The sequence below is a fragment of the Pezoporus occidentalis genome, unplaced genomic scaffold (assembly GCF_034315485.1).
Source record: "Pezoporus occidentalis ecotype Australia unplaced genomic scaffold, CSIRO_AGI_Poc_V1 ctg18, whole genome shotgun sequence".
Taxonomy (NCBI): domain Eukaryota; kingdom Metazoa; phylum Chordata; class Aves; order Psittaciformes; family Psittacidae; genus Pezoporus; species Pezoporus occidentalis.
The window spans coordinates 1,279,963-1,298,810 of NW_026913640.1; the positions used below are offsets into that span (position 1 = coordinate 1,279,963).

Here is an 18,848-nt window from a genome sequence, read left to right on the forward strand (position 1 = left end):
CTTAAATTCATTCCTTCTTGGGGAATAGAGAAAATACCTTTTTGAAAAAAAACCCCAAACAACCAACTTGAATTGAAATTTAAACTTCAATCCTTAATATAGTATTATTCCAAGATGTAATTACCATCAAAGCTAAAATCTACATTCACTGAATTAGTTTTAACTTGTCATTATTCAACCTTGCTATAATTTTTTTTCAGCTGACACGTCTCTTCTATTCTCTTTCTTTTCTAGTTGTGGCCATTGCAGTAAAAGATATTTAATACTGACTTTCCTGTCATTCCTTTCTCTTCTCTGCCCAGCAATCTCTAATATCACTTGTGCTCTACAAGTTAAATATTTAATATGCATTGTTAAATTCAATTTTATGTAATTTCAATTTTTTGTAGTTTAATTTCATGCTTTATTACCATAAGAGAAGAAACACTGAATACTCCATATCTCCTGCAGAATTTCCCACTAGAGAGGTAGACTGTGGCCATAGCACTATGACTATTTTTAGTGTATTTGAGAGTAATGTGAACATAGCTTGTGCACAAATACAGGAGGAGTGATTGCCTTGAATCCCACATTAGAAGGTCAGTCAGATTTTCCATTACTGCACATTTTAGGCCAAAGTTTGATGACATGAAGCCAAATCCCATGAATCCTTAATGCCTTCAAAGAATCCAGCTCAAAGCATTGATAAGCAGCAACCCAGCTCTCTACAGCCTTTGTCTCACTGACAAGGCACTGTGAATTTGAATTAGCTATCTCTTTAAAGTCATGATAGGGTCTTAATTACCTTCTAGTGTTGTGTGTCTTTAGTGACTAACAGTAAAATAACAATTTAAATGACTAACATTAGCTAGCTATAAAATGAAATTAAGCTTGTCCCAAGGCTGCAACCTGAAGTAGCTGGATAAATGACATTGTTCTGGTTTTATTGGGCTGTATTCTGTGATTCTGTGCTATAGTTATTTTATTAACAAAGATTGAATTTATCAGGTCTATTATTTTTATCTTAATCCACAATTTGATGTTATACTCAAGGCCCATGCCATTTTGGATTATTTCTGTAATTAAGAATACAATTATATTCTGCTTTACAAAGGCTTTATGCACTATCTTTTCCTGTCATTGTTGCTCAGTTTCTACTTTGGCAAATGAGATTTTAATTTACCATCTTTGTTCCTTTCTTTTTTTTTTTCTTTTTTGTTTCAGCAAAATGTCCATTTTTTGTGTAAGATTTCTCTCTGGAATTCTGTCTGTCTTGGCTTTTTTGAAGAAATTACCTTGCTTATTAAGGAATATAAGAACTTTTTTTTCATCTGTAAGAAAGACACAAACCAAAGATTATTTTAACCAATAGCTATTGTGGCATAGAACAAAGCTAATCTGATAGTTGCTGAAATCAGCTTTTGAATGGCCAAGTGTAAGCTTTGCGTGTAACTTGACGCCATCTATGAATGGTCCAGTCAGAAAATCTCAGTGTTAATTTTAGTAGGCAGAAAAGCATTTAATTGCATTTTAGTATTAAAGTGAATTGCGGTAATATCTGTGATCAAAACAAAAAGCAGAGTAAGAAAATTTTCTCCAAAAGAGACATCAGGAAAAAATTCTAAAGAGCATTTTTCCATTGAAGTTTCATCAAGGCTGAAACTCCTAGTAACAGTCAATATCAGCATGTAATGTTAATATGAAACTTGTAATAGCATGGTCAATATTACATGTAACAGTAAGCAGATGTGTTTTAGAACTGCTTAGTTATTACTTCTACTTTTCTTTTTAAATAGGAGACAAAAATGCTCTCAGGAATATTCTTCTTTACCACTTAACACAAGGAGTTTTCATTGGAAGTGGCTTTGAGCCTGGTGTGACAAACATTCTTAAAACCATCCAAGGAGGGAAACTCTACTTGAAAACAGTTAAGTGTTGAAAAGGAAGTCTCACGGATACAGCCTTGTAACAGGGTTTTGACATTCCATGCCTATCCACATTACAGAATGGGATGCATTTCTCTGAACATTATATTAGGGTTTGGGTGTTTGTTTTTTTTTAATGTCCCTAACAATTTGTGTTCTCTTTTCATCTTTTACCAGGTAAATGATACCCTTCTAGTTAATGAACTGAAATCAAGAGAATCTGATCTCATGGCAACCAATGGTGTCATTCATGTTATTGATAAACTCCTGTATCCAGCAGGTGAGTATTAGTTCATGGAATTTATACACACTCTTCTGAATCTGTTTACATGTTATGTAGGTGAAATAACTCAAAAAAATGTAATTCCTTTGAAGAGACAATTTCTGTGTGGAATAAGAAACAGGAAATTTACCTCACTACTCATTTTGTGGAAGAACCCGGGTTGAAACCATGGAAACTCTTCAAAATTCTGTGAAAGTCAATTAGGTGGTAGACAACATGCCATAGGCTATCTTTTCCACTCATATGGAAGAATGTATATGTACAAGTACACATTTGTGTGAGTGTTTGAGAGTGATTACATCTCCTGATCATTGTAAATAAAAGCAAAATGAACACAGATGTATGTTCTCTCTTACATGCCTATTTCTTTTGTCAGATCTGCCTGTTGGAAATGATCAGTTGCTCACAATCCTGAAGAAGTTGATTAAGTACATTCAAATTAAGGTACTCTTTGAATAATGACCCCTTTGTCCTTTTGCAGGATCTGTGAAACTGTATACATTATAATTTGTAAATTATTTTCTGGTCCCTCTGTTTCTTCAGCAGACAACACATTCAATAGCTTTCAATTACCCAAATATAATCATGAATCATACTCTGCAGTTAATAGTTAGAATTTATGTTCTTCAACACCAAATACTTGCAGAATATTTGCATTTGTATAACTCCAATGTGAACTGGCCAGAATCTGTTCTTTGGTTCAGGTATACTTTATCATTCCAGCAAATTTAATCACTTCTAAATTCTTGAGGCAATCTGTCTGTGAACGAAATGCTGAGTGACTAAATTGTTATGTCATTAAAACCACCGGCCTCAATAGCATGTGGAGAAAAATAGGCATCTTTATCTATCTCAGCTATCCTTTTGAGATTACACTTGCCCTCAACAATGAATGAGAGGATCTAAACAAACCTCTAGATAAATGAAGCGGTAAATCCTACTAACACTCATTAGGAAACTAGAAAGAAAGTGCTCCTTCTTTTCATTTTTTAAATTACTTTTCTGTATTTATAGTTTGTTCGTGACAGTGCGTTCAAAGAGATTCCACTGACGTTTTACAGTAAGTTCATTTTAAATATTGCCAGATGGGTTTGAGATTGCTTTTTAAATGTTGCCAATTCTAATCTTGAATCACAGATCTATTTTGTTTTCAATCAAAAAAAAAAAAAAAAGCAATTTCTGTGAAAGTAAGATGTGCCAGTGAAGCACAGGAAGAGAAAGATTCAAAGTAGAATATTTCTGGCTGATGTGCTACCGTACATATTTTTTCCCTTTCTAGATGTGTGACAGGAAAATAACCCTGAAGTAAGTCAGACTCTTTGGAGTAAGCAAGATACATATGGAAAGGATTGTTTTTTTTAAGTTTTCAGCCAAGGTTCAATGTTTGTTGCACAGCAGAGTTGTACTTCCTCTCTCTCCAAGATGTAACATTGTACTGTGCTGACTGTCCAAGGTGTAGCATTGACCAAACTCTGCACTGAAATGCTTTTCTTTTTCTTTTTTTTTCTTTTTCATAAATGCTTCCAGAGGACAGAAATATACCTATTTCACCTGTCTCCCGTCCATGCAAATATGATGCCTGTGCGAGAGGTGGTTATTCTAACCATTTTCTCTTTAGGGAGCAAATGTAAAAAATGAAATACTTTTTGCTCTCTTGCAGCCTTTCTCAGGGTTTGCCTTTAGCTTCTACATACAAAGTAGAACCCATTGAAGCAATCTGTTAGAAAACAAAGTTTCTGCTGAAGCTTTTCCTTGTGGGGAAATGTGAATTTAGGCAGATGATGAAATTTCTATGGAATTCTACACACATTTCTCAGTAGAAATGAAGACCATCACATGAGGCTTTTGAAAATTGAGAATGGACACACTGAATTTAAAAGACTCTTGAAAAAAAAAAAGAAATAATCTATCTTGATGACAAGTTGAATATGAGCCAACAGTGTGCCCTGACAGTCCAGAAGGCAAGCCATGTCCTGGGTGCATCCAGCAACAGCATAGCCAGCCAGTTGTGATTGCCCTGCTCTGCACTGCATAGGTGCAGCCCTGTGTCAACCACTCTGGGGTTCCTCAGCATGAGGACATTGAACTATTGCGGTGTGTCCAGAGGCAGGCAATCAAGAGGGTGAAAAGCCTCAAAGGCAAGACATCACAGTCTACAATTCCCTCAAGGGGAAAAGTGGAGAAGGAGGTGCTGATGTCTCTGTGGTGATCAGTGATAGGACACGTGAAAATGGAATGAAGCTACAGCAGGGGAAGTTCGGATTGGTCATTGGGAAAAGCTTCTTCACTGAGTGTGGCTGGTCACTGCAACAGGCTCCCCAGGGAAATAATCATGGTATCAAGCCTGTGAGTGTTCAGGAGTGTCTGGATGATGCTCTTAGTCATATGGTTTAATTTTAGATAGTCCTGTGAGGAGCAGGGAGTTGAACTCGGCGATCCTTATAGGTCCTTTCCAACTTGAGATATTCTGTGATTCTATGATTCTATCTCCCATGGTGAATGAGAGTAGCACAAGAAGCAATGCCCGTGAACTGAAGCAAGGGAGGTCAATGTCAGACATCAAGCTGTAGCTGCTGATTTAGTTAAATGCAGGAATGGAAAGGATGAAACCTCTCTACCAGCAAAGGTTTCTCTACCATTGAATGGATACAAGTCAAATAACAATCTGTCAGAGTTATTCAATGAATATTTGAGTCTGTCTTAGGTGTAGAGGGAGACGTTGATCTCTCAAGGGCACCACTGTTGTGCTTTCCATGATGTTCTATCATGTACAAGAATAGTTCTGAATGTCAGGGGGTTCCTCCATTTACCAGGTCAGCTCCCTGAAAAAAAGAAAAGCTCAAGATTTTCATATAAGATAAGTCAGGGAATTGTGCAAGTCTTTATGCAGGGAACAGTATGAGCTGTTATTATTACGTGCCTTACATTATCATAGGTTTCATGACTAGTGGGTATCATAAGGCACAAAGAAAGGCAAATAGCATGGCAGCAGACTCTGTCTACAGGTGACTTATATACACCACCATTTAACAACTAGAACTGAAATCCATACTCTAGATCTCTAGAGTTAGTTTTTCAATCATTGATATCTATCACTTTACCCACACCTTTTTGAACAGACCAAATGTGACTGATTACCATGAAGAAACTATAAGAATGTGCTTTACATTCCATTTTCTATACTTTCAGAAATTAACATAATTGAAAGCAACGTTCAGCCCATCATCAGAAAGGAAGGTAAATGAGGCCCCTAGTATATATATTTCTCTATATGTTCAAATACATATATAGAATATATATTGCATATATTTCTTTTATAGGATGCATTTTGTACTTAACTCCAGGACATTTAGCACTTTGCTAGAAAAGCAAAGATACAAATATTGTAATTAGAACTGGCTGAAACATTTTGCATAAAAATATTTACCACAGTTGTTCTCCTGAATGGATTCTATCCTTTTTCTATGGGCATTTAAAAAAATAATTTTAAAATCGTCTTTTTTCAAACCATTTCTTTATGTGCCTGAAATCTTTGCATAATTTCAATAAAAGCATGTCCTTTTCAGATTAATTTTTTGTTAGAACATTTTAAAAAGCCTTTTAATTAAAACTCTTTTTTACTGAAACTGGTTTTTTTTTTTTAAATAATTAGACTTGTTTCTAATACTTTGAAGGAAAAAAAAAATCTGTTCTTTTCTCAATGGTTTTCAATCAGTTCTAAATATCAATATCTGTCAGATGCCTGGGAAGGACAGTTAGCCAAACTTTTTTTTCCAATTTCTCAGGGCAAAAGCATGACTTAAAGATCAGTGATGGAACTGAAAAAAAACAGCAAGTGGAGCTGGCACTGCCAAAATCACTCATGATTCGTAACTTAACTGAAACAACCATTGGTTTCACTTAGACCAGATACATAGCTCATGATCTCCAGTTCCCCACTGAAATAGAAATGCTCAAAGGGAATCTTGTTGAGCCCAGCTGAAGAGAAAGGCAGTTTAAAATGTCCAGATTGTTTAATCATTGTTTCTGGGAGGACTCTCAGCAGAAATGACATGATCTTGCTTTTTCAGCAGCTTGTCTGTGCTTAATGCCATTTAGGATTAGCCACCATCTTTCATATATCTGCTGATCTTTACTGGCTAGTCTGCATCACAAGATCAGATCCACAGAGCAATATAAATAGATAGATTATTGCACATGGCAATTCAACCAAGATATTTTAGAAATCTTCTTATGATAAAGGTGAATCACTCTCTGAATGTACCTGTTCTTTTATGTTACAGACAGGGTATATAGTTTAGCTGATTTACATGATGTTTGGAAGTTGAAAGTTAACTGAAACAAAAAATTGAATGTCTGAGAGCTTCTGTAGTCAAATATACAACTAAATATTATTCACCAGAAAAAGTAATTTTGTATGTTAGTGAGTATTGAAGCGTTGCCACTGCCATTACGGTATTTCTGATTTGGGACATGCTCCAGGGAATGGTCTCTGGCCAGCACAGCCTTCATGCTGATGATTCAGAAAGAATCACCAATAAAGCCAAGTCTGGCCCTTCTGAGCTTACCAGTAGTAACAGGAGTGAGTAGCAGCTCACATCAAAATCAATTAAACTCATGATTTTCTGCAGAAAAAGAACTGGCAAAGTTGCATGTTAATTTGTGTAATATGTGTCAGAAAGTTCTAGCAGATCAGGATGGAAAGCAGATTTCAGTAAAAAAAGAAAAAACACCAACACCAAGTTCAGAGGGTGATGTCTGCCCTTTCCTATCTAAGTGTTTCCTACTTGAGTTTTGGGCCCATTGTCCTTACATAGGCAAGTTAAGGGGATCAAAAAGTTAAATTTGATTGAAACCCAAATCTTAATGGATTAAATTTTCAAAGGATTGATCTTAGAGTAGGCAGTATAGCAAACTATGGTTGTACCTTTTGTTTTGCATACATCTGCTGTATCAATCACATAGGAAGGTACAGTAAATTAGAAATAATAGAAAAAGCAATGGGTGTTTCAGTTATTTAAAATGTAGAACAGATGATTAGAGCTCTATAATAACTAGGCATCATTATGATCCTGTCATATAATTTCATCTGCAGCAAATAAATGAATTATTTAGCTCTGAATTCTAACTTATGCAATCATCTGCTGCAAAAGCAAACAAAAATGTATGCATGGATTTGCTACTATTGAAGGATACCAGTTAGCCTGGATTGTACTGTTTTCAGCAATTAACACCAGGCACATGTATTGAAAGCTACTGTTAGATTCTGGTCAGTAATTAAAAAACAAAAAATCTATGCAGTATCGACTTCTACATAAATTCATATAAAGAAAGGTTTTTAAGTTTTTTTTTAATGAAAGTGAGAGAGGTAGACTGTGTTAAGTTTCTAAGTCTGAAAAGTGAATAAAGGAACTGTCTGCTAAAGCAAGTTCTTAAGTAGAAGTGCTGCTGTAACACTCATTACAGAACTGTGTTATTCCTGCTAAATGACTGCATCAATGGTATGTCCTTAATTTATTTAATGTCTGCTGCTCCAGCTTGTCAGGCAGAGATAATGTTTGGATCAGTGTGGTCTATAGGGACTGCACAAGATTAAGAGGTTTGTTTTGGCTATTGAAATCAAGATGACCTCTCCCACGCAAATCAAAGAATGTCAGACTTTAATGCTGATAGATATCATTACAGCTGCCCCAGTTGATCTCTGGTTTACTTTTATTTCTTTAAGCTGGGTGACCACTGGCTAAGTCTAATTTAAAACCCTCTTAAAACAAGCTAAAACACCCCCAAACCAACAAATAATAAATAAATACATAAATATATAATCTAACCATAAGGGAATTCTGATTAAAAGACTTAGTCTCCTCTTGGATACCTATACAGTTTGTTGCAAATAACAAGAGAAACATTTCTCTCTCTATTTCTTTTCTAAGCTTTCACACAGTAGTTTGCACACTGTTCACTCGTGGAGCAACAGGTGTAAGATTCCAGCAGTGCTGTAGAGTAGCCTTCTCTACCAATATATGTAGAGGAAGTCTTCCTTTCAGCTTCTGAGGATCTGGTTTTTGCCTGAGACTTGTCAAGAGATGTTAAAAATAATCAGATACATAAAAATAATGAAATTGTAAATAGTAAGCATGCAATAGGATCTGAATTGAAGATTGCATGGGAGGAAGTGCAAGATTGCACAGTATCAGTGCAAATGGTTTTTCAGATTTTAAAAATCCTTTGTTATAGTCATTTGGTTTATTTAGGGTAGGGGGAATAATTTTAGCTTCATCTCAGCCCCGTGGAATACCATAAATATTTTTATGACTATGTAACATGTTGTTTTTCTCCTATGTCACAGACCCATCTATCACACAACTCACTAAATTAATTGAAGGGGAACCTGAATTCAAAATAGTCAGGGAAGGGGAGACAGTAACTAAAGTGATTCATGGAGGTTGGTATGCTTTCAGCAACTCAATTTGTATTAGTTAAAATCTGAATCATTAACTGTTCCCAGTCAGTTTCTAATTACATAGGTGATGTTCTGTTAAAAACCTGTTTTAACAATACATTCTTGAAGCTTTGTAAGGTTATTGAATCATTTCATTCTTACATGTGCATTTCAAAAACTTGGGTTTTTTTTTGCCTAGCCATGTTCCATAGCTACAGTCAAGACACTGTTAGAAATATTCTGCATGCTGACATAACATGTCTCAGTTAAGAATTATTTGCTGGTTTTTGTCCTGCAATCAAAAATACATTATGTGATTCTGTGATAGAAAGGCAATTTTTATTAGCTAGAGAGGTAAACTTTGGCTTCTGCTTTGCTAGGGACATTGAAAGTTCACATCCAGGGGATTTTTTAAAGGAAAACAGCATCTGGCCATCCTAAAACTTTGAGGAAACTTAGTTCCTAGTCTTTTCTGAACATTTTTATCTTGTAAAACATGCTATATTTTTTCCTTGTGTCCTTCAGTAAGTTACAGCGTCTCAAAAACAGCACTTATAACACTGTTCATTACTTGCTTAATGTATTCAATTTAAAAATCCTTATAGAACCAATTATTAAAACATACACCAAAATCATTGATGGGCGACCTGTGGAAGTGACAGAGAAAAAAGTAACAGAAGAAAGAATTATTCAAGGTAAATTATGCCAAGCTTTTCAAACTTATTAAAGTTCACCATTAGATATAAAAGTAATATAACTTAAATTTGGTCCTAATGCCTAAGTTGCATTTCCTGAAGAAGTCTTTTTCCCCTAATGCTTCCCACTGCCTATGTATGGCCCAAATTCTGGCTGTGTGTGATACACACACATATACAAGAAATGGCAAGAATATTTTAACAGAATGCAAAACAATAACAAATTGTCCTTTGTTTGTTCTCTTTTTTTTTTTTTTTTTTTTGTCTTTTCTATATGCCTGAGATAAGACTGCTTTTATTGCATTTTTTTAGTCTGATTTTCTTTAAGATAGAAGGCTTTTTTGTGTGTGAGTGAATTTTGGAGTTGTGTATCTCCAGGTAGGTTTCATTTGACCAAAGGTAGATCTTCAGTGTGTAGATACCTACTTCTGCATGTCATCCCAAGCTTCCTTGACAGTCATTTCCAAAAAACAACTTCTCTGTTTCTTTGTAAGGAGTGGCCTCCATTGACATTTGTATTCAGCTAATATAAGATAAAATCAATGTGCATCTGTGTGCTTTGATCTTCTCCCACACTAACTTTCAAACTCTTTGGCCAATTACTCTTTGGCTAAAATACTTGAAATTGGCCAATTTCAAGTGTATTTGACCTAATAGATATTTCTTTAAGAATTCTAGAAACTTCACAGCAATTGAAAAGGGAAGAGGGCATATTTAAACAATCTCAAGTTCTTTGCTAACACATTTTGATCTGCTTGGCTAAATATCAGTCTGAATGCTGCCATTAAAATTCTGTCTACTGGAGCAGCTGTAAGGGAAAGACAGCACTATAGGAACATGCTGACTTAGTGGGAAGTCATTCAAGCAAGAGAGAAATAAAGAATGAAACTTAAGTTATTCCCATATAACTATTTACTACAATGGAAATAACTGAATGAAAAACATTAGTGGTTTCTAGTAAAAGTGGGTATTTTTTTCAACACAAGAATATAAAATGACATTTTTCTCATTTTTCAAATTCAAATTTTACTAATAGCCCACACAAAATGGCCAATTTAATATAAAATGCAAGTGTTTCAGACCTAATATTTTCCTCTCTTCCTTCTGTACTGGAAACTGATAAAGAATCTCAAATATTATGATTTGAAATTATTCATAGCAGTAATAAAGGCAATGATATCTATTTACAACAGTGGATCCAGACTCTTTTTGCACTTAGGAAATATGTAATTTATGAGCTAATGCAACAAAATGTTTAAAACTGTGTCTTAATTTAAGTTTGTGAGCAGATATTCTTACTGTATCTTACTTACTTACTGTATGTTATATTTGTCTAAGTACTTTCCTGAATAGATTTAAATACGCTTAGTAATCCTCTTGCACTTTGATTTGGGACACAGTGAAAGTAAATGATCATAAAATCAGATTAAAGAATCTTAACTATGAAACCATCCTAAGTTTTAAATAGGAAAAATTAGTTTAAAAGGCAACACTGTTATATCTGATTAAAGCACTGTCTCACACATCTTTTTTTCAGGTCCTGAAATAAAATATACCAGAATTACTGCAGGTGGTTCAGACAATGAAGAAAAGTTAAAGAAATTGCTTGAAGAAGGTTAGTAACCTTGTTTTCTTCCTTTCCTTTAAAAAAATCAATATTAAAAATTGTATTACTTAAGTAATTACTAAATGGATGCTTCATGTTTTCAGCAAACATGCTTATACTGTAAAATCATACCCAGAGATTATACCTCAGAACCTGAGAAATATCTAAATCTAATGTTCTGTTTTGAGTCTCTGATCTTCACATTTCAGCCATCCTCAGAGTTGATGCTGCCTGGCTTTAGTACATAATATGCTATGTTTCTCATAAAATTGTGCTTTCAGTGTTTACATGGAATTTAATATTATAACAGATTAATTTTGTAATTCAGCAAAATCTATGACAGGATTAATTCAGTAATATGCTGTTACAGAATTGTCAAATGTTTTCTGTAAATCAACTTCTTGCCATAACCTGTATTCTGTCAGAGGTTACCAAGGTGACCAAATTTATTGAAGGTGATGGTCATTTACTTGAAGATGAAGAAATCAAAAGACTTCTGCAGGGAGGTAATTCATTGTACTATAACTAACGTTTTCGCAAGAGGTTATGACAACTGAAATGCCTCTCAGATATGTTGATCTCAACGTTTTAAAGACTGACTTAGCAGAAGTGTAATTTTAATGGCATAAAAATTAGAATGCCATATATGAAGGGTCAGATGTCTGTGAAATGGAAATAAGTACCAAAATTTGATTAATAATTTTTTATTATATTGGTCATGAAAAAAATATATTTGGTGGTTTTCAGTCTTTAAAAAGTTATCTAATTAAACCTCGGGGGAGCAATGAAGATTTATTCCTCTAACTGTGAATTTTTATTTTTTTTTCCCCAACGAATTTAAATCTGTGAAAAGCACTTATGAAGTGGAAAGTAATGTAATAGGCCAAATTCAACTTACTTATCTGTTCTTCAGAAATGAATATTCATTGCCCTCAAGTTAACAATTCAAGGCATGTTTAGCATCCTTCTGTCAGTGCTTACAGGCAATGGATATCAAGGCATTAACTATAATTCTCTTCAAATATAGCATTCCAAGGAATGGTTTTCTTTCCTTCTTGCTGTCTTAATTCTAACAGTTTTGGCAATATATAACCAGTAGCTGTAGAAAACTAGTAAAAGAATTTGTGCTAAAAATTAATCTTTATTTATGAATTTGGAATGTTCTCTGCTTAATGTAGCTTAGAAATACTACATATAATAGCAATGGGGAATAGAAAAAGAGAATTCAAGAGAAGTTTTTTTAGTAAACGTTAGCTTAAACCTGAGCCAGAAGCTCAAAAATATGTATGCATGTTTCTCTTGGCATAAATGAATTGAATCCACTTCATCTTATGTTCAATACTGACCAAGTTATAAACTTGACCACTAGTAAAGTACCTCACAGCCAGCTGTGTGTTCAATGAACTAAATCATGTAGTTGTTCAAAAGCACAATTCTGTAGATGTCTTCAGTTAAGTAAAAAATATAGTGATGCTGAACAACTGAACAGCTCTCCACTAAAAAAAATATGATCCGTTCTAGTTGGCAATAGAGCTAGTTTTAGAGAAAAGCCAAGATATGGTTATGAATACCGTAGACTGTGTTTCTTTCTTCTGTTTTAGACATCTAAACCTTAGTTATACAGATTTGCCTACAATTTGACTGAATAAGCTAGGATTTGCCTATGATCATTGGTGATAAATAGGAACTTCCAGAGGGATTTTTATTTTAAGTTTCCTGCCTATGTGAAGAGTTACTCTCTGGACATGTCTATTTTAAGTGTTGAATAATTACAAGGAACGTTGAAAGTTGAAAATGAAAGAAATTATAGCAAGAAAATCCCTCCATATAGTGGACTATATTCTATAGGTTTCAACCAACCAGTGAAGAGCAAGATCAAACTTTATAGAATCATAGAATAGTTAGGGTTGGAAAAGACCATAAGATCGTCTAGTTCCAACCCCCTGCCATGGGCAGGGGCACCTCACACTAAACCATGCCAACCAAGGCTCTGTAGAACCTGGCTTTGAACACTGCCAGTGATGGAGCATTCACAACTTCCCTGGGCAACCCATTCCAGTGCCTCACCACCCTTACAGGAAAGAACTTATTCCTTATATCCAGTCTAAATTTCCCCTGCTTAAGGTTGAACCCGCTACCCCTTGTCCTATCACTACAGTCCCTAGTGAAGAGTTCCTCTTCAGCACCCTTGTAGGCCCCCTTCCTGCTATGAGGTCTCCATGCAGACTTCTCTTCTCCAGGCTGAACAGCCCCAATGTTCTCAGCTTGTCTTTATATGGGAGGTGCTCCAGTCCCCTGATCATCCTCATGCCCCCCTCTAGACTTGTTCCAACAGTTCCATGTCCTTTTTATGTTGAGGACACCAGAACTGCGCACAATACTCCAGATGAGGTCTCACGAGAGCAGAGTAGAGGGGCAGGATCACCTCCTTCAACCTGCAGAATCTGTAGAACTGTTAAAAATTCTCATAACAGGTCTTATGGTAGAATCTAACAATTCTAATTTAATTGTAAACATCTCCAATTACAGAGATACACAATTAAATAGACATAATCTATAGAGACACATCTCACAGCGATTCTATATGCGTATGGAAAAGACATAAGTAGTTTCTTCTTAGAAAATTTGGAAAAGACAATATTGTCTCTTGAATTCTTACTATTTTTCCTTGCTATTATATATTAGTTTGCATAAGCATCCTGCTTTACAATGGAACGAATAGACAGATTTATCTCTTGTTTTAATTTGATTTTTCTCTATCTTTTCCATTATTTATTCAGTCAGCTACCCTTGGCTGCCATGATAATACCTTACCATGCTTTTAGCCAATAAAAGCAGATACACATGCTGCTTTATGGCTGCTAGTGACAATGTTTTATGGACCTCTTGTCTACATCAAAATTATTCTGTTTTACTGAAGATTTCCTAAACATTTAAATCTGACTCTCGTCACAAAAAAATGTATTGTTGCTGTCTAAAGCAAAAGGATGATTTGATATGGGCTGTAACACTATACGATATCCAGCAGTGCTTATTGCTATTGGCAGTCTTTACTGAAACAAAGCGTCGAGCCAAGTTTGCAATGGATGACACTCCGCCCCACAGACGGAATCTCCTGTGGCAGGGTCAAGAAAAAGAGAGGGACCTTACAGCATGAATAATATGGTGGTCTGCATACTCCTACACCCCCAAAGTGACATTTTTTCCACTGAATGCTCCTTGCATACGGAAAAATTCTATGCCAGATTTAACTCATTTGTTTTTGATGCTTATCATAGCTGGAACTGAGTACACCAAGGTTACTAAAGTAATTGAGAGAGAGCCACAGATTATCGAGAGAGAAATCAAGAAGGTCCATCTGGAAGGTTAGTTTGCCTAAAAATCCAGTATCACCAAGACCTGTTTTGTCTGAAGTGATCATTCCAGGTGGGGTTTTATAGTGTCTGTTCACAAAAATTACTTAGGTCTAAAGCCAGTATTTTGGCAAGAAGAGTTTTACAATTGTTTTGGAAAAGATTTTTTTCACTGGTGTTACAGAGAGAAATGTTGAGGCTTACCTTGTGGCTAAAAGTGACTAAAACATTTGGCAAGTGTAGTAGACAAGAGGAAATGTCTAACTACAAAGCTTAGGTAAAACTTTTGAAGGAACAACCACCATAAGAATTGCCTTGTCTCTAAACAACACACCCAGAAGACCACGTGAGTTGTTTTTAACTTGAGTTATTTCTTCTCAGTGTTTATGTGATCTGTTCCCAGCTTGGTGAAAGGGTATAGAGTGGAGGGAATATAACCTCTGGGGTAGAGTAAATATCTCACAGAATTCTGGAATTTTTCTACCTTTATCCTTTTTTCAAATGAAGGAAGCTCTTGTGTTTGAAAAAGCTGAATGGTGTCAATGAACCTCTTACGGGAGCCAAATACAATTCAGTCTGGCTTTATACAAGGAATTTGTTCTTCAAGAGTAAGAAACGTATTTTTATGTGCTTCATTCAAATTTAAGAAGTAGCTTATTCAGAGTTTGTTTCCTGTCTGTATGAATGTCTTTTTCCAACTCTGATTCTAATAAGGCAGAATAAACTATGCTGTCAGCCTTTGAACTAAATCGTAGAATGGTTTGGGTTAGAAGGGACCTTAAAGATCATCTAGTTCCAACCTCCCTGCCACTGGCATTGACACCTTCCACTTGACCAGGTTGCTCAAAGCCCATCCAACTTGGCCTTGCACACTGCCAAGGATGGGGCAGCCACAGCTTCTCTGGGCAACCTGTGCCAGTGCCTCACCATCCTCACAGGAAAGAATTTATCCCTTATATATAATCTAAATTTATTCCCTTGCAGTTTAAAGCCATTCACCTTGTCCTATCCCTACACGCCCTTGTATAAAGTCCCTTTCCAGATTTCTTGTAGGACCCCTTTAGGTACTGGAAGACTGTTATAAGGTCTTCTCAGAGCCTTCTCTTCTCCAGGCTGAACAACCCCAGCCCTCTTAGCCTGTCTTTGTAGGGAAGGTGCTCCAGCCCTCTGATCATCTTCATGGTCCTCCTCTGGACACTCAAACAGGTCCATATCCTCTTTTGTTGGGGGCCCCAGAACTCAACACAGTAGGAAAAAATCTTACGGCTTGTGGAGAATGAAGTTAAATAAATAGGTTTCTTAATTTTGAAGTCTATGCTAAATACTGAAATTATGCCATAGTGTTTCTATGATTTCAATGCTGAGTAGTACGAAACATACAGGGAAGTCAAGTATTGCCTGAAAATGGCAAACAGATGTGACCTTCAACCATGAGGTTTATGTGAAAGCATAATTATATGGATAGCATATAAGTGTGGAAATCATACTTTTGGTGGACCATGTTCTGTTCTTGTCAGGGCAGTGCAGAGCTTGAATGTATTGGTGCAGATACCCAGTATTTCACATCAGCTGTAATGAGGTGAAGCCAGTATTTCAGGATTATGCATTTATATACCCTGTTTCAGGATGAAAACACTATTGACTGAAGCTGGTTAAGCAAAAATGCAATACTTGATGGTTGTAAAGAACTAAAAAAGCTGCAGTAACATTTCTGTGACAGTTACAGAAAAATTCTCTCTTATGCTTGTGAAATGTTTCTCCTCCCAGTGAGGAGAAATCTGGTTTAAAAAATGTCTCAGCTTTTTGATGAGAAAGAGGAAAAAGTGTCCATAGTTTCACTGAATCAGTATTTTTTAAAACACATTTATCCGCTAATGGGAGTGGTATGTATTCAATAGCCCTTGCTCTACTCTACACTTTAAAACAATAGTCTCTGAAAAAATTAACTGAACTCTAAATGTGGACTCAAAATGCAGTTACAAATCAAGGCCCAAACACACATGGAAATGTGGCCACCATCTTATGAGGGTTGAGTTTCAAGCACAAATAATTCCTGAAGTAATTCTCCACATCAGACCTGGGCATCCTCTGCCAAAAGCTGAGACTGAGTCCTGGGCTGTACATTAATCTGAGCTTGTACATTGCTGACAGTGTCAGATGGTGTTTGCTGAATGAAGAGCATGGCAAAACATCCTGGCACCTGCATACATCATGTAACCAACCATAGGAGATCAGTGGTGTGAATAATGGATTACTTCATAGTGTTAAAATGTAAAAATACTTTTGAAATGTTGCTAAGATTTGGTGCATGACAGAATTGTAGGAACAATAGTGTCACATAACAGAAATGTGTGAATTGTATTATAAGCATTCTTGTTTCAGGTTATCAAGTCAACATGCCAATGGGATGAAATTCTTAATTTACTGAAAACCTAAAAGAACAAACTTCACAAGCCAACAATGGGTTTCCAACATTTCTAATGAGTTTTAATTAAAATGGTCATAGAAATAATTTCTGACTACAATATTTCTAATTTTGTAGAAGCACCTGTACGGAAAGCACAACCAACGAGGAGGACACAAGGTAAAAGAAAAACATATATTTAAATGTACTAACATGCATCAAATATTATTCTCAGTTATGTTGATAGTCATGAGGAAAAAAAAAAAAACTCTTAAGAAAACAGCTCAAAAGGAGAGAGTTGTATTTATGCTTTTTTTAATAAAGAAATTTTAACATAGAGCTTCATCTTTCCTCTTTATATCTGTTTCACGAGTAAATACAGTATACACTGGAACTATATTATGTATAATCATAAGTAATACTTATCAGGTTTTTCCCATTTTTCCAAGGGGGAACAGCAAGAAGGAGGACAAGACTAGCTAACCACTAAAAGCTTTCTAAGATGGAATCCACAGAATTACAAATTGACAGCGTGGTCTTTGAGAGGAAAAGAAACTGGTTAAAAGAAAAACAAAACAACAACAAAAAAACAAAAAAAAACAAACAAACAAATCCAAACAAACAAAAAAACAAACAACCAAGCAAGATCCTTAGAAAATGACATTGTTTCAATAACAGTGTAAGCTGAACCAGGAATCCACAAAAAGATGTGATGCTGCAGATGCTGCTTGCTAATGCAGTACTTTCAAAGAGTAGTCCATTGGTTGGTGCTTTAACTGCTCTTGATAGTAAGCACTATTCAGGGTGGGATCCTGTAACTTCTGTAGAACCAGGATTCCTTCTTTTGCTGGCTACTAAGTGTTTGCAGAATTGGATTAAAAAGAGCAGGGAACAATACAGAATGTATTTTTTTTTATATATAATGTTTTTTAATATTATTTCCTCTAAATAAGAACTGTAACTGAAATTAGATCCTTTCTAGAAAAAAGATCACGTCAGGGGACTTCTGGAGTAATCTAAGCAAATATGAGATATTACAATAGCACTTTTTGTTCAGTAGTATTGTATGCTTTTTATAAGTCAATCTTCATCATGTGTTTAATGTCATAATGACACCAGTAATGTTACCTTTTCTAAACAAATAAATGTGTCTTACATTAAATGTATCCTTTTCTTTTTGTTCTGCATTGCCTATCCAAATGCCTTCTAGTAATATGGCTAATGGAAGCTCTTAAAAAGAAGAAAAGCAAACATTATGAGCTTCTTGAAATGTAATTTTAATCCTGTTGACTTCTTTAAGAAAAATCATTCACTATGCCAATACATGTACTGAGATTCTTCAGCATCTTCCCACATTTTCCTAAATAAATTTTGATTATTAAAGTTGATTATAAAAAGGATAAATAAAATGCATGCAAACAGTTAACTCAGCATAGAAAAAGGTTTTACAAAAACGAGGCTATGTCTTGAAAGCTTTTATATCAAAACATATTTTGCTAACGCCTGGTACTAATGTGGAGTTGCCTGTAAATTGTGTCAATTTTATACCTCTAGTTTTGTACTCATAAAACTTCTTTGCCTTTATTAACAAAAGTTGGCAAACAATTACTCATGGAGTAGAAAAATGTGTTCAAAGTGCCTTAATTCTGCAGACCAAAGTTTCAGACAAGTTGTCTAGTGTGCTTTTATACTTCTGGGTTCAAAGAAGTACTCAATAAAGAATTTGGCTGAACTATGCTTGCTTTCTTTTGCAAATATTTATTTTTATTTGTAAGGCAAGTTCTAAATATTTTTAAGCTTTTAGTGTGATTTTAGTTAAAAAATACATTTTTACAGAAGCAAACTGATGTTTTCCTTTCTCACCTAGCACATGCTAATGCACTTAAAATGTATTACTTTCTTTAAACACAATTAAAAACCTTCCTTAATTCCATAACCACACACCATGAGCACTATTCCCTGAAAGGCAAAGCTATCTGGGCGCTGGATTGATATGTTGCACAGTCTTACTAGGCTATCAGACTCTCTCAGTAAGGTGATCTCAGTATCTACTATCATACTGTTTTGTTGGAAGGAGAACTTTTAACACTGGTTAAGAGCTAGATAACTCTTAGGGAAGAATGAGAACTCTTAAGTCTGCCTAGAGGATAAACTAAAGATGCCA

At 35.3% G+C, this 18,848-nt stretch overlaps 1 protein-coding gene across 6 annotated transcripts in view; it reads left to right on the plus strand.

Moving 5' to 3' along the window:
• POSTN (periostin) overlaps positions 1-18,416 on the plus strand; it is a 37,244-nt gene extending 18,828 nt beyond the window's left edge. The window contains exons 13-24 of one of the 6 annotated variants that reach the window (XM_062615012.1): positions 1,776-1,906; positions 2,082-2,184; positions 2,564-2,631; positions 3,202-3,247; positions 5,377-5,424; positions 8,534-8,629; positions 9,232-9,321; positions 10,859-10,936; positions 11,353-11,433; positions 14,206-14,292; positions 16,823-16,864; positions 17,134-18,416. In XM_062615012.1, the coding sequence (XP_062470996.1) occupies positions 1,776-1,906; positions 2,082-2,184; positions 2,564-2,631; positions 3,202-3,247; positions 5,377-5,424; positions 8,534-8,629; positions 9,232-9,321; positions 10,859-10,936; positions 11,353-11,433; positions 14,206-14,292; positions 16,823-16,864; positions 17,134-17,174 (911 nt within the window). In that variant the 3' untranslated portion in view covers positions 17,175-18,416. The remainder of the gene's footprint in view (positions 1-1,775; positions 1,907-2,081; positions 2,185-2,563; positions 2,632-3,201; positions 3,248-5,376; positions 5,425-8,533; positions 8,630-9,231; positions 9,322-10,858; positions 10,937-11,352; positions 11,434-14,205; positions 14,293-16,822; positions 16,865-17,133) is intronic. The other 5 variants (XM_062615015.1, XM_062615013.1, XM_062615014.1 and 2 more) reach the window with 5 other exon arrangements.
• The last annotated feature ends 432 nt before the right edge of the window (positions 18,417-18,848 follow it).